This window comes from Uloborus diversus, chromosome 2 (assembly GCF_026930045.1).
Source record: "Uloborus diversus isolate 005 chromosome 2, Udiv.v.3.1, whole genome shotgun sequence".
NCBI lineage: Eukaryota > Metazoa > Arthropoda > Arachnida > Araneae > Uloboridae > Uloborus > Uloborus diversus.
This window is the reverse complement of record NC_072732.1, coordinates 10,443,903-10,458,602: the sequence shown is the minus strand read 5'-3', so window position 1 is coordinate 10,458,602 and position 14,700 is coordinate 10,443,903. Positions and strand designations below refer to the sequence as shown.

The 14,700-nt window shown below is 37.3% G+C and overlaps 1 protein-coding gene across 2 annotated transcripts in view; it reads right to left on the bottom strand.

Annotated features, from left to right (window-relative positions):
* Positions 1 to 2,442: 2,442 nt before the first annotated feature.
* The window catches only part of LOC129216861 (angiotensin-converting enzyme-like), a 77,654-nt gene continuing 65,396 nt past the window's right edge, over positions 2,443 to 14,700 (bottom strand). For both annotated transcript variants that reach the window (XM_054851076.1, XM_054851075.1), the window contains exons 12-14: positions 12,732 to 12,830; positions 10,019 to 10,141; positions 2,443 to 2,694 (exon numbers count right to left, since the gene is read on the bottom strand). In XM_054851076.1, the coding sequence (XP_054707051.1) occupies positions 2,505 to 2,694; positions 10,019 to 10,141; positions 12,732 to 12,830 (412 nt within the window). In that variant the 3' untranslated portion in view covers positions 2,443 to 2,504. The remainder of the gene's footprint in view (positions 2,695 to 10,018; positions 10,142 to 12,731; positions 12,831 to 14,700) is intronic.

Sequence of the window (14,700 nt, the reverse complement as noted above, 5' to 3'; positions counted from 1 at the left end):
CGACGTCGAAGATCGGCCATTCGCTTCTATGAAACCAGGGCTTAACGTTGCTACTTCGACTACTTTAAATCTTGTGGAAGTGTTTTAATTTGTGAGCGCTTTTGAAATCATATGTATTAGCGTTTTGAGTGGAAAATTATGCAAGTATTAATTTAGTTTTTCCTCATGAACTTTATAGTGCTTAACTATTTTTTATATGAACGACAATTGCACTTAAATAAATGGATTTAGAATAACGCAAAATAAGTTGTAAATTTTTAATACGAATATTAATTGACCCTAGTTTTATGACTCAACTAACATTTCAAACATAATTGCATATCACACGATATAAATTTTTAAAACGTAACGATTTTTTGGAAAAAGTTTCAAAAAATTCGGGAGCGTTTGTAACTCATTATAAAATTTTCAACTGTTTTTCATCTTGAGTTCAAAGTTGTTAACTCTTTACAAATGTGGTAAGTAATGGAAGATTCTTCAAACGATAAAAAGAATTTCATTTACAATAATACCTCCCAACCTTAAAATTAAAATTAGCTCAAAATACCATTAAAAACACAGACCATGGGACAAAGTTTTGGACTCGGAGGGTCTTGGGTTCGCATCCCTACGCTGCCAAATGCCCACGGAGCTCATGCTTTGCTCGTTAAGTACATGAGGTCGAAAGTTTTGTGGTCGGTCACTAGCAGTTGCCATGAGTTTACTATTCCTAAAGATCTTCTCTCCCAACAGTGGAAGTGGTCGAAAACCTCAATTTAAAAGCCTCAGCCTCACATTGCATAGTAGCAGCTCTTTTTTGCTTTAAATCTCAACTCACCACGCGGAAAAGGCTTTGTGTCTCCGAAGTGACAACTACAGGGCAAACATTCAAAGCCGCCTTTTTGAACCTGTAATCTGTATTCACATATCAGGGTTGTCCAAAAGAAATTTCCCCTATTATGAAGCACTAGTGATACCCGCACGGCATTGCCCGTAGTTGAAAATTAAAAGGTCATTCGGTTCTCCCGTATATTTACAAATAATGGATGACGAATTTCTCGCCAATTGGCTATGTTCATTCGCTCTCCTATTCCACGTCATGATGATTTCGTAATTTACTCGTCCATCTTATGATAATTTTGCTCCGGAAAATGTTCTTAAAATCGAAAGAGAGAAAGGATAAACTCGAATTTTCGAAAAATCGCTTCGAGGTGCACAGTGCACACCCTCATGCTACAAACTAACTCTGCCCAATTTCATGAAAATTGGCCAAACGGTCTAGGCGCTATGTGCGTCACAGAGATCCTACAGACATCCAGACAGAGAGACTTTCCGCTTTATTATTAGTAAAGATTATTGACTTCAATCAAACTAAAATTTCACTCGTTGTTTGAAGGTATGACCTCGAGATTGTGATGATTTTAACTTGGTTTCGAAATCGGATTGACTTTGGGGTAAAGGAGTCGGAATCAAAGGTTTAAAATTCCAAGAGTCAGAGACTCTTTTTCCCTTAAAGTCATAACTCTACCGTTGCCTGCTGAGTCGGAATGATTTGGGGGGTAAAGGAGTCGGATTCGAAGGCTCTGGAGTGGAGGGCGGTCATTTTCCCTCATGCTCCGCAGCGCTAAATTTCAAACATTATTAACCCCATCAGTCGGAATTATGAAATATTGGACCAAAAAGGTTGATATTTGGTACACAGTGTACTATGGTAAAGGGTATCTTTTAGACGAATTTTTGAGTTTGTAGGAGAAAAATTAAAAGAGTTATGGCACGTCCAATATTCCCGACTTATATTTTTGAAATCAATATTTCATATACAGAAACGATAAAATACCAAACAAACATCATCATAAAATGTTCAATAAACAATTATGAAACATAATATAAGCGTTTGAAGCGATTCATTAAAGATTATATATTTTTAAAGATATCAGAAAAAAAACCTCGCTTTTCCGATGAAAATCCATGGTTGGAAAAATGAGCCACTCTCCCTCTCTCAATCCTTATATGTCAGTGTTGTCAATCCCAAAACGAAAAATGATTTCACAGATTATACTAAGTACAATGTAAAGAGTCAACTACAAAAAAAAAAAAAAAAAAAAAATCAATTATTAAATGATTAGCAGCTGTTTAAAGTGTGTGTCCGGTATACCGGACACCAGGTCTGAAGGGGTTAATAGTGCGTAAGGTTATGCCCACATTGCACAAATCTCGAATTTTTTATATGACAACGCCTATTTTTTCCTTGCGCGAATTGTTTTAGCGTCTGAAAAACCGCAAACGATGTTTGAGCTATTGAAATGAAACGAAAAGAGGTACCGCCCCCCCCTCCACCAAAAAAAAAAAAAAGTTTTATGTGCACCATAGCATACAAGAAGGGAATACTTTATTCATAACTATCTTTCCACTCCTAAAAGAAACTTTTACATTCCTCCTCCTTATCGAAATAAAAAATGTCAGTGGCAATAAATAGTCGCTTTATTTTGGACGTGTAGAGATGGGACACAAATGAAAGTCGTGTTTCAGGGGCACATCATGGGGTCCTCGCTGGTCCACCCTATGGTCTCGCCCTCGTTCTGCTCCTCGAGCCACTCCATGAGCGGCCGGAAGTACTCGAGCATGGGTCCTGCGTCCATCTTGTCCGTCTTGCCCTCCGTGATGACCGACATCGCCGCCTTCCAGTGGACGGAATTGCCCAGGCTCAGCATGGAGCTAGAATTGAAAAAAAAAATTTGAATTTTGACCTCTTGGATTCAAATTATGTTTTTCGCAATCACGAGTGTGTGTGTGTATGTAGGCGTGTGTGTTTATGTGTGTTGGGGGGTATGTGTGTTTGTGTGTAGGGGGTACGTGTATGTGTGTGTAGGCATGTGTGTTTGTGTCTGTGTGCAGGTATGAGTGTGTGGGTAGTTGTGTGTATCAGTGTTTGTATGTGGTGGGGAATGTGTATGTGTGTGTGTAGGCATATGTGTTTGTGTCTGTGTTGTGCAGGCATGAGTGATGACTGTGTGGGTAGTTGTGTGTAGGCATGAGTGTGATGAGTGTGAGGGTAGTTGTGTGTAGGTGTCTGTATGTATGCGTGTATGTATGTGTATGTGTTTGTGTATGTGTTTGCGTATGTGTGTAGGTGTATGTATGTGTTTGAGTGTGTGTGTTTGTGTATGTGTTTGCGTATGTGTGTAGGTGTATGTATGTGTGTGTGTGCGCGTGTGTGCGTGTGTAGTTGTGTATGTATGCGCGTGTGTGTAGAACATGGATGCAACCCGGAGACGGCTTTCGCTAGAGGAGCAGCATCGTGACCCGGTCGATGGTGATGGTGCAGAGGGTGCTAGCGGGAAAATAAAATGATAGAACGCCAAAAACAGTCAAGTGAGAAAGAACAATAAGCAATCGTGATTGCTCAAAAAAAAAGAAGAAAGAAAGAAAAAGAAATGCTCAGAGCTTCTTGGTCTGGTTAGCCGTTTCGTCTTAAAACATTATTAACACCGCCCTAAATCTTACTAAAAACTTCATTTTAAATGAAAAGGGTATCTCTCCTTTCCTGATGAGTGATCCAAACCATCTGCTCCAGAAATCACGATTAGAAACGAAAACGACACAAGATAAATAGCACTATACGTGTCTAATTACTATGCCGTCTGTCGGTTTACTGCTGCAATACTTGAGCAAGGAACATGTTTCCCATTCGTAGGCGGAACGGAAACGTTCTAAACTTGCATTCATCAAAAAAAAACGGGTGTTATCATGTTCGTTTGACAAAATGTGCGGTTGCCTCGAAACAAATGTTGAACAAATTGCGCATTAGATGCAGAGGTGCCCACCCCCTAACTCCTAGAGCATCCCCTAAATATTGCGAAGACCCCCCCCCCCCAATGAGAAAAATACCCCACAAAACACTCTCCCCCTAAAAGTTTCAATGGTGCAGTCTGCACCAAGACCCCGCCTCCTCCCCCCTGTTAGATGAATACAGTTCGTAACGTTATAACATAACGGATATTCGCAGTGAATCTCATTAGATTTCCGCAATCAGAGAAACTGAGTGCGATCAAGCGTGTTCGGCCACGAGTGCTCCGTCGGTGTCTTCAGCTAGTAGAAATATCGAGCATCTGTTGTAGTATGACGAACTGATAATAAAACCACATTTTCAACCTCCCCTGAATAATTTACGCAACATTTTTGAGATACATACACTAAGGCCCCTACTGTCCAACCACGGATTGTATGGAATTTTCAAATGTTCATATAAAACGAATCTATCTGAATGAGGGAAAAAAGTAAAAATTTGATGCCAGTATTCCGCTCATTTGAATGAGACTCTGCGTCTGCAAAAGCTGACATCGCTAAAAAATAATAGATTCGTCAATTTCCGTCTGTAAAACGGATGTTGTCTTTCCATACAATCCGTGGTCAGAGAGTATATATACGAGCCGACGCATCAGCTTAAGATTAGCCATTTTGGATCGGAGCGCGTGTTTGAGTGGTTGTCTTTCTGGCGAGTTATCGCGCTCGGTTATTGTTCAGTGAGCATTTATTAAGCGGCACGTGAATTGTCATTAAACAAAATATTAATTTCGGCAAATTTGGCGAAATCCTAAACTTTGCTGTATTTACCCCACGAGTGCAACCCTGAAAAATCCGATCCAAAATGGCTAAACTTAAGCTGATGCGACGGCCTGTCTATATAGCGACTCTAACATACACAAAAGGACTGTATGACGACCCCTTCAGGGTAAGGCCCCTATATATACGAGCCGGCGCATCAGCTTAAGATCAGCCATTTTGGATCGGAGCGCGTGTTTGAGTGGTTGTCTTTTCTGGCGAGTTATCGCGTTGGTGATTGTTCACTGCAAGCAAATATTAGCTGCACGTGCATTGTTTATTAAATAAAATATTATTTACGGCAAATTTGGCGAAACACAAAACTTTATTGTGGTAACCCTAGCTCCGCAACACTGAAAAATCCGATCCAAAATGGCTAAACTTAAGCTCATGCGTCGGCCTATCTATATAGCGGCTCCAACATACACAAAAGGACTGTATGACGACCCCTTCAGGGGATATTTCTGGCTCCACTAGTGGTATACTCTAAATATGCATCATTAATTAGCGTAAGAAAATTAAGAATCTGCTTAAGCCCTGATGTACAAATTTTAGGTCCTGCTTACAAAATCTGTAGGGCCCCTTCCCAGAGGCAAGTAGTGAATATTTGCAACGTTAATAAGTCCAGGGTTCGTACGCTCCTTCAAAACTCCTCCAATACTCCTTCATTTAGGAAATATTTTTGAAGGGCCCTTCAAACTCCTTCATTTTGGTTTGAACTCCTTCAAAACTCCTTCTTTCTTAGTTCAAGACTACATAGCTTCCTCTGTGACAGTAACTTAAAATATTTCGATCGACAACTTATCTTCGTCACAAGGACGATTCTAATGCAATAATTTCGCATATGTTTTTCCTCACAAAGATGTGATTTACAAATTGATCATCTTATACATATAAAATCTGAGTATCTATCTATCTATCTATGTCCAAGCTTCTTCTCCCGAACGACAGTGAACTGACCATCGAACCAGGTATCGATGGATTCGTCATCTTCCCGTCTTCATGTTTGGCTATTTAACATAAGCCTCCGATAATAATTAGCGGAGATATCAATTAAAAACTATTAATTATGACTCTTAGATTTCAAAATCAAATCCCTATTTTTCGAAGGCTTTCCTCCATTCAAATTATTATTCAGTGCTTCATCTCAACTTTCCGCAACAACGCTTTTATTAAAATGTATAGCGGTGAAGAAAATCATTGAGATGAAAGATCTGTTGCCATTTTTTTTTTCTCGAATATAAAGAAATAAAATTAGGCTTTTGTTTTAAGGCTTTTCCTGTAATCAGGGTGTTTAAGTTGTTTACTTTTCGATTATTTTGCCGTAATCTGCAGCAAAATTTTGCTGTTTTTTTTTTTTTTTTTGTTCAAGCCTGATTGTTAAATACGCGTCACATGACATAACTTTCATTTTCGAGGAGGACCGTGCACGTCGTAAAGTAAATGAGTGATTTACAAGTTATTTGAGTTCTTTGAGGGTTTGTACCTGGAAAACGGATTGATGTAATTCTTGTACGACCATGTGGATAGAATCCATCCAAATATTTATCTGAGTGGTATGTTGCATTAATAAACACCCGGGCAACGCCGGGTAGTAGACTATTTTATGTAAAAAGCGGATTGTTATTGTGCATAAATATTTCCGATATAGTCTATCAGATGTAATTCAGTTTAACGTGAGTAAAGATTATAGTTGATAATGCATATATTTTCCCCTTTTGTGCTGACTGAAAATGTACTCATAACTTGTATCATTGATAACGATTATTAACGTTGATGAGGTGTTTTGGCAAAAATATGTTTTACTGGTGTTTTGCAAACCTTGCTTTACGCGCATTTATTTATTCCTTAACGCGTTAGAAACTAGTGTCAGTGTACTACAAAAGCATCAACTGGACTGCTCTTACATTTTTTAGGTAGCCCGTGCAACGCCGGGCACGCAGCTAGTAGAAATTATAAAAGTTGAAGGTGAAAATATTATTAGATGACTAAGACATTTCATAAATGAAGTAAACCATGCTCAAATGGTGCTTGGCTATTTTTTCAAGTTAAATGATTATTGCTTTTCCCTCCTCCCCACTCTCAGCGGCAAAAGTCAGTTTGTCTAATTATTATTTAAATATTTAAAAATACATGTACTGTATTAAGTGATTGTGTTAAAAGACAATTGTATAGAAAACCACAGTTATGATATTAATGATGTCATGCCTTGAGGGGGAGACAGGTTCATGAAATTGACAAAAGGAAGAGAGAGGGTGACAAAAAGCGACATCACACAGCTATTGTAACAATATGTTTATAAAAAATATGACATGTGACAAGAGGAGGAGTAAGATAGAGTGTGATTTTTTGTGACAAAGGTGAAGGGGGTCAAACATGTTGAAAAAAAGGTGTGACGTCATTTAAGGACAGCCCATTAGTACTCCTTCAACATCTCATTTCACTCCTTCAAAACTCCTCCAAAACTCCTTCATTTTGTTTCTGAAATTGAGTACGAACCCTGTAAGTCTTAGTACTAGTTTCTTGCAATATTTGTTGGCAATTTCTCGGGTCATTGGGCTCTCTTAACACATTGACTGCGTCGTCGACAGCCTATAAATGGACTCCCTGCGCTAAGCTAATTATTTGAAACAATTTGAAGGAAAACAGTTTTATTATTGGACTTTAACATGAATAATACAGCATACCAAACACATTCTATACATTTTTTTCTAGAAATTTTCCACACTGATATTTTTCAAAGCGAGGGACAACACATAAGGTAGGTTTGGACGCACATGCTTTGCATTGATAGCGCAATTCTTTTCGAATGTTCAGAGAAAGGCAGACGACGCATTTTCTTACATGTACTTACGTATGTAAGACATGTACTTACGTTTGCTCATTTTACGTTTTTATTTACTCCACACACAACAGCACAAAAAACTCGCGCGCTATCTCGTTTGATCACGCGCACGCCTGCTTGCATCAGAAAATGTTTTCACAGCAAACGCAGTAAAGACGCGATCTTGTGTTCTGCCTTTGAACCTTGTCTAAATGTTCGTCTATGCACAGCAGAACAGCTAGGAAAGCCAATGGAACCCGATGAAAGCAACGTGTTGGCTGGAGGACGAGTTATCTCGTCCCTAGCGCATACAGCAAAATTCTGGAGGACGAGTTATCTCGTCCCTAGCAGTCAATGTGTTAAGGACGTGGGCCCCTGCACTGCGGGGTCTGCGGGTACGCGGCAGTGTTGGGCATTAATCAATTATTTTTTCAATTGCCTTGTTAATTGATTAAAAACGTAATTGCAATTAAATCAATTGCAATTACATTAATTGCAATTAAACAATTAATTACACTTTGCAATTAATTTAGTTGGATTAATGTACGTTAATCGTTTCTCACAATTAAAATAATTGCAATTAATTTTTTAAATTGTTTCATTAAACAATTAAAACTAACAATTAACTTTATGTATCAATAGGCACAGCGCAGGCTACAGAGTCAAAAGTATTATTCAATTTCGTATTTTCGTTCAGTGCTGAGATTTCTTGCTCGCCGCGTGAACTAGTCTCGTCTAGGCAAGCTTTTTCCACACGTAAATGTTTATGTTTTAATTAAGTGTTTTAAGTTTGTGTAAATCATTGTTTTAGTTTAACCCATAACAGGTGAGGTGAGAAAGAAGGACATAACAGGGGACGTAAGGTCTCAGAGACCGCTCTGTTAAAAAAAAAAAAATTATCATGTACATAATTATAAGGTACATTTCTGAAATTTCTCTCAGATGTTATTTAGATTTTTATTAGTAAAAAAAAATAGGAAAAAAATGTTTTTGAATTTTTAATTGAAATATACCTTTTCTGGGGAAATTTCGCTGGAGCCATAAGATTTTTGGGGAAAAGTCATATGCTGCAATAAATAATTTATTGCTCTTAATAAACTTACCGTTGAGCATTTATCTTTTATTACTTGCTAACATGTGTATTAAAATAGATAATAATATGGTATCAGTCCACGTCCCAAATAGACCTGTCGCCTGCACAGTATATTATACAAAACCAGTATTTTTTTAAAGAGTTAGTTTTAATTAAAATTCACAGAACAATTGACAATTGTTAATTGTAGCAAACTACAATTAACAATTGATTAATTGTTAACTGTAGTAAACTACAATTAACAATTAACAGGGGTGATTGTGTTCCGGTATTTAACCGGATTTCCGGTATTTTCATCTTGAATTCCGGTATCTTCAACTTCGAAAATACCGGAACTTTTATACTTTCAGAAAAACCCACGACTTGTAAAGTTCAGGGCGATGTTTGATGAAACGAAAAAATCCAAATTGAAGACATTTGGTATAAATATAAAACGTAAGCTACGGTCATGTTTTGTAAACTGGGGGAAGGTAGGAAGAGAAAAGGGATAAGAGCTTCGACTCCTGTCTTTGTTCTTTATGGCAGTTGGAGGAATTGATCGTATGCAAATATTTTCTTTATTTTATATTCTGGTTTATGATCGTGTTCTGTTGTCATTGAACTAATTCTAATTATACTTTATCGTTATTAATATGCTTCTCGTAAATATAAATTGGTTTGTTTAGTTAAATTTTACTCCAGTTATCTCTTCATTTCGCCACTTTTTTTGTTTGATAAATTTATTCATTTGAGCTTTGCATGTTCTCATTTAAAAAATCAGGTATCTGGATAAATTTGAAGATATTGGCTCCATCGATGCAGGAAAGAAGAACAAGTTTAATTGGGAATGGTTAAACAGAGTGGATTCCTACAATGAAAAGATGGAAATATAGTGTAAAAAAATTGATAGGGCTGGATTTTGGTTTTGTGTTTCTTGCAGCAAGCCCTTTACATATGCTAATGATGGTGTGAAGGCATTATTGCAATGCAACATTCTTCTACAAATACTCATAAAAGAAACCGGGAATCATTAAAAAATGCTGGTGTATTAGGCTTTAGTGTAAGTGAATGTAATTAATGGTTAAGGATTCAGATACATAGGAGGAAAATAAAACATTCTTTGAAAAATTTTAAGAAATGAGAAATATTAAAAGAATTTAACTCCCATCATGCACATGGACGTATTAAGTCCAATTAAAACTTCGAGTTTTAGCCCCAACAAATAATTATGTATCTAAATTATTTATATACATAATATGATGAGTACATACACGTAATGTGTATATATATGCCCATCAAAACACATTTTCTTCTTGGGAAAAAAAAGTTCAGGTATTTTTTCATGGAGTCACAATCACCCCTGAATTAATTAATTGTTAATTGTAATTTTCCACAATTACAATTGATCAATTGTTAGTTGTTGTGGTAACGTTTATCAATTAATCAACTGTTAATCTTTAATTGTTCATGCAATTGAAATTTGCCCAACTCTGGTACGCGGATATCTGCTTCTGGAAGAGGGAAATCCACAAGATTCTTACCTCAGCAGGGTCCCCGCTTCCTTGTTCTGGTAGATGTCACATTTGTGCAGTGGTCCCTCGTGACCCGCGGCATCGCACAGGGCCTTGTGGAACTGGAACTGGATCACGTAACTCACGAAGTACCTGCGAATCATTACAGAACATTAGACGCGGATCAAGTGTTGTAAAATATGAACACATTTTCTTGCCCTACAAAACTGGCCTGTTGCAACGTTTTTTGTTTTGAAGAGTCTCCTTCAATGTCGGTTATTTGTCATGTTCACTTGCTCTGAATATGGACTAATATTGCCTCTATATTTATCTTCTTTACTAATAATAAAGCTGAAAGTCTCTCTGTCCGGAGGATGTCTGGATGGCTGTGACGCGCATAGCGCCTACACCGTTCTGCTGATTTTCATGAAATTTGGCACAAAGTTAGTATGTAGCATGGGGGTGTGCACCTCGAAGCGATTTTTCGAAAATTCGATGTGGTTCTTTTTCTATTTCAATTTTAAGAACAAAAATATAAGACGGACGAATAAATTACGAAATTATCATAACGTGGAACCGTAACATGGGCACAAGCCAATGGGCGAGATACGAAATTATCATAACGTGGAACCGTAAGATGGGTGGTATACGTGGAACCGTAGGATGGGGCAAGCCGACTGGCAAGAAAATTCACCATACATTATTTGTAAATATACAGGCGAACCAAAAGACCTTTTGATTTTTCTATTACGGGCAAAGCCGTGCGGGTATCACTAGTTACTCTCTCTCTCTCTAATAGTAAAACTGAATATCTGGATCTCTGTCTGGATGTTTGGATGTCTGTGACGCGCATAGCTCCCAGACCGTTCGGCCGATTTTCATGAATTTTGGCATGAAATTAGTTTGTAACATGGAAATGAGCGATTTTTCAAAAATTCTATTTTGTTTTGTTTTTTATTCCAACTATAAGAACATTTTACAGAGCAAATTATCATCGCATAGACGAGAAAATTACCATAATGTGCACGGATAAACTACCATATTATGGGCGAGAAAATGAACATAGCAAATTGGCAAGAAATTCGTCATCCATTATGTGTAAATATACAAGCGAACTAAATGACCTTTTAATTTCCTACTACGGGCAAAGACGTGCGGGTACCACTAGTGATTTAATATTAATTCAACTAAAAATTATTTCAAAGCCAAAAAACATCTCAAGACTGAATCGATAATTTACAAAATTAACTAAAAACCCAGAATGGGACAGCAACAAATAATTCTGTACAATCTCTTGACTCGAAAACTTTTGTTCCTGTATCGGGACTACTTCTATAAAATTTGCAATAAACTATACAAGGATCAAAGGGTACATTCTGATTCCCACAGTGTACTATCCGAATCCGACACAACCGTAGGCTTTCAGCAATTAATCCCATGCTTTTACCTTCGTTGAGATTTTGTCTTGTGTACAAAAGCATGTGCAAATTCAATTGTTACGTATAATACAGTAAAATCCCTGTAATACAGACACTAAGGTTACAATTTTTTTTGTCCGCAATAGAGAGGTGTCCGCAGGATAGAGGTTTAATAATGTTATTTGCATTGGAACTGGGGAATTAAAAATTGTCCGCATAAGAGCGGTGTCCGTCTTTGAGAGGTGTCCGTTAGGAGGGGTTTTTCTGTAAATATTAATATCTTTCCTCGTAAAAACTGAAATATAGTTTGAAAGAGCAACATAACAATCAATATCTTTACATAATGTAACCTGTCTTACTTATGCATTAGAAACTCGGTGTCCTGCGTTCAACGTCAGATGATTTCTCCGATATAAATTTCAAAAGCTTCACTTCAGCATTGCGTTAAATAAACGTAATCCACATAAATACCCAACCAGTAAGACAGGCGAGGGAAAATGGGTTGTTCCGCCAACTCCAATGACAGTCCAGTTAATTAGATATCTATATACATAAATGGCTACTTCTGCATATAAGTATGTTTGGTGTAAACTTCAAAACTACTGAAACGATTTTAACCATTTTTTCACCATAGATAGCTACATCTTCGGGAAGAAACATAGGCTGTTATTTATTTCTAAAAAACAGTTTTAAAAAGTTACGACGGAAAACAGTAAATTTCATGTTATTTCCCCATTTAATGATTAAATATAAAACCTATAGTTGCAAAAATTCGTTGCCTTACAACAGCAATATTAATAGTAATAATCTTGAAAGTTTTTTAATTAAGGCTTTCCCGGAAGCAAACATGAATTGAAATTCATTTAAATGTTTGGAAACTGCGTTTTGCACACTTAGGGAAACATAGTAGAGAGCTTTGTGTGTGTGTGTGTGTGTATTATTTAATTAAATAAATAAAGCGCACGGTTTTTTTAGTGATCTTTGTTTTTGTTAGCTCATATTTTGGAAACTCTTCAAATGCTCGTTCGTTCTTTGTACTTTTGCTTTGTGCTTTGTTGCTATTTTACTTTTATGGGTAAGGAAGAAGCTCGATTTTTAATCACGTCAAAGCAGTGTGCTTCGAGTTCTTTCAGTCATAACGAAAAACGAATGAAAGTAGCTATTGTTTCTCACAATTATTACTGACCCAGGCAACGCCGGGTATTTTTGCTAGTATTAAATATATTATATATTCAACTTACAGTGGTTTTTTTTGCAAATGCAGCGGTGTTTCATAAGCGAAAGTTAAAAAATGCAGTATTTCTCTAAGCGTGAAGGTCACCTACCTTATGTAGGGGACATCTGCAGCCACGTGGTACTTGGAAGCGGCGTCCAGGTCCTCGTCTGTCCTTCTGACCGGAGGGCACAGTCCCTGGTACTTCAGCCTGAAACAAATACGAGTGAATTGATGCACATCGCTGTTTCCCCAAAATAATTAAAAGGAAATGAAGATTGTAAATAAAGGCAAAATAATCGAATTTGAGTAAAGTTTTCACAATTTGTGCACGAACTAATTAAACAGCATATTATATTCTAGAATTGTAAGCTGTGGTCTAATAGTGTTTCAACTGACTTGCTCCAAGATTCTTTAGAAAACCAATGTATTCAAACCAAATGTCAGCATATTTACTTCCTTTTACGAAAAAGGAAGTATTGTATTCGCGAAACAATTTTCACTCAAAAATCGACCTTAATTTCTATTTTTCTCATCCCCCCAATGACTGTTCAGTTTTTTTTTTTTTTTTTTGACACGACCACACGTGGATATATGCCTAGGAATCTACAGACCCCCGAAATATCCATTTTGACGACCCCCGAGTTAATTACCACGAATTTTCTCGTGACGTCCGTATGCACGTATGTATGTGTGTATGTATCTCGCATAAATCAAAAACGGTATGTCCTAAAAAATTGAAATTTGGTACGTAGACTCCTAGTGGGGCCTAGTTGAGCACCTTCTCTTTTGGTTGCATTCGGATGTTCTTAAGGGGGTGTTTTGCCGCTTTTTGTATGGAAATCATTGTTAATTTCGATGTAAACTCAAGTGGTGTTATAATTTGTCGGACACTTGCGATGTATCGCCAATCTTTTGGTATCCAAATTTTTCGCCCACTTGGCGACAAATTTGGCGATTTTTTAAAAAATTTGGTTTTAATTTGGCGATATTTAGAGAGTAAACAATTGAATCACAATAAAACCGCCAATAACGGGGAAATGACATTAAATTGGAGTAAAAGGAAGTCATATGATGCACACATCAGCTCTTTTTTTTAATGGTGCATGATCTTAATCCTCATTGGATAGGGTACCGATCTGAGATTGGATGGTACCTCTTCTGGTTGGCTACTCTCTTTTGCTCTTGAGAGTGCATCCCTATCGACTTGCCCTCTTTAATCTCAATGATTATGAACCGCCCTATCAGATGTCTTCGCAACACTTAGGAGGATAAGCAAATCAGATGCACTCTCAGGAGCGAAGAAAATGACCCAATCAGAAGTAATACCGTTGAATCTGTGATTTGTACCTTATTGTAACGAGGATAGAGCTCATGAATCATTTATATGGGGCAAACTTAACCTGGCAGCGTTGTAATGCACTTGTGATTATGATCTACGTAGCCTTCACAGTGCTGCCAGGTTAGGTTTGCCCCAACTATAGATTCTATGCACAGTGTTTTCTTTAAGCCTTAGACAGGCTTCAGGCAAAAATTCTGCCAGAAGCGTCATGGATGATCCACGGCCTACAACGCTGGCAGTGTTTAGAGCTTCGGTCGCTAAACTTTAACTTCTTGCCCTGTGTAATTCATTGTACAGTAGTCGCCGCTTAATGTGATCACGGTTAATGTTATCATTCGCTTAATGTTATCAGAATCAAGAAGTCCCGGAACACTTGTACGTTAGCACACGTTAAAAAATCGGATATTGTAATTAGCGTTTTCGTTTATTGTTATCACTTTTTTCACAAACTTTCAATTTTTTCTCCGTTTTTGTTCATCAATTAACAGAAATACATAGGTAAACCCTGACGAGACTAACTTTCTGTGTAGCATTTTGTGGTTTTCAATAGCAGTTCAAAATTTTTCTAGGAATGAAGCTACAGAAAGTTCGCCCCCAGTGACCACAGACTACCCCTAAGAAAACTTTCTTTTACACCTAAAAAAATTCAGTCGCTGGACATGTTGCAGGCATTGATGTAGGAACTCCATTGTTGCCATTACTTTGTAAGCCGTTAAAGAATTGTGTCGAGATTGAAACA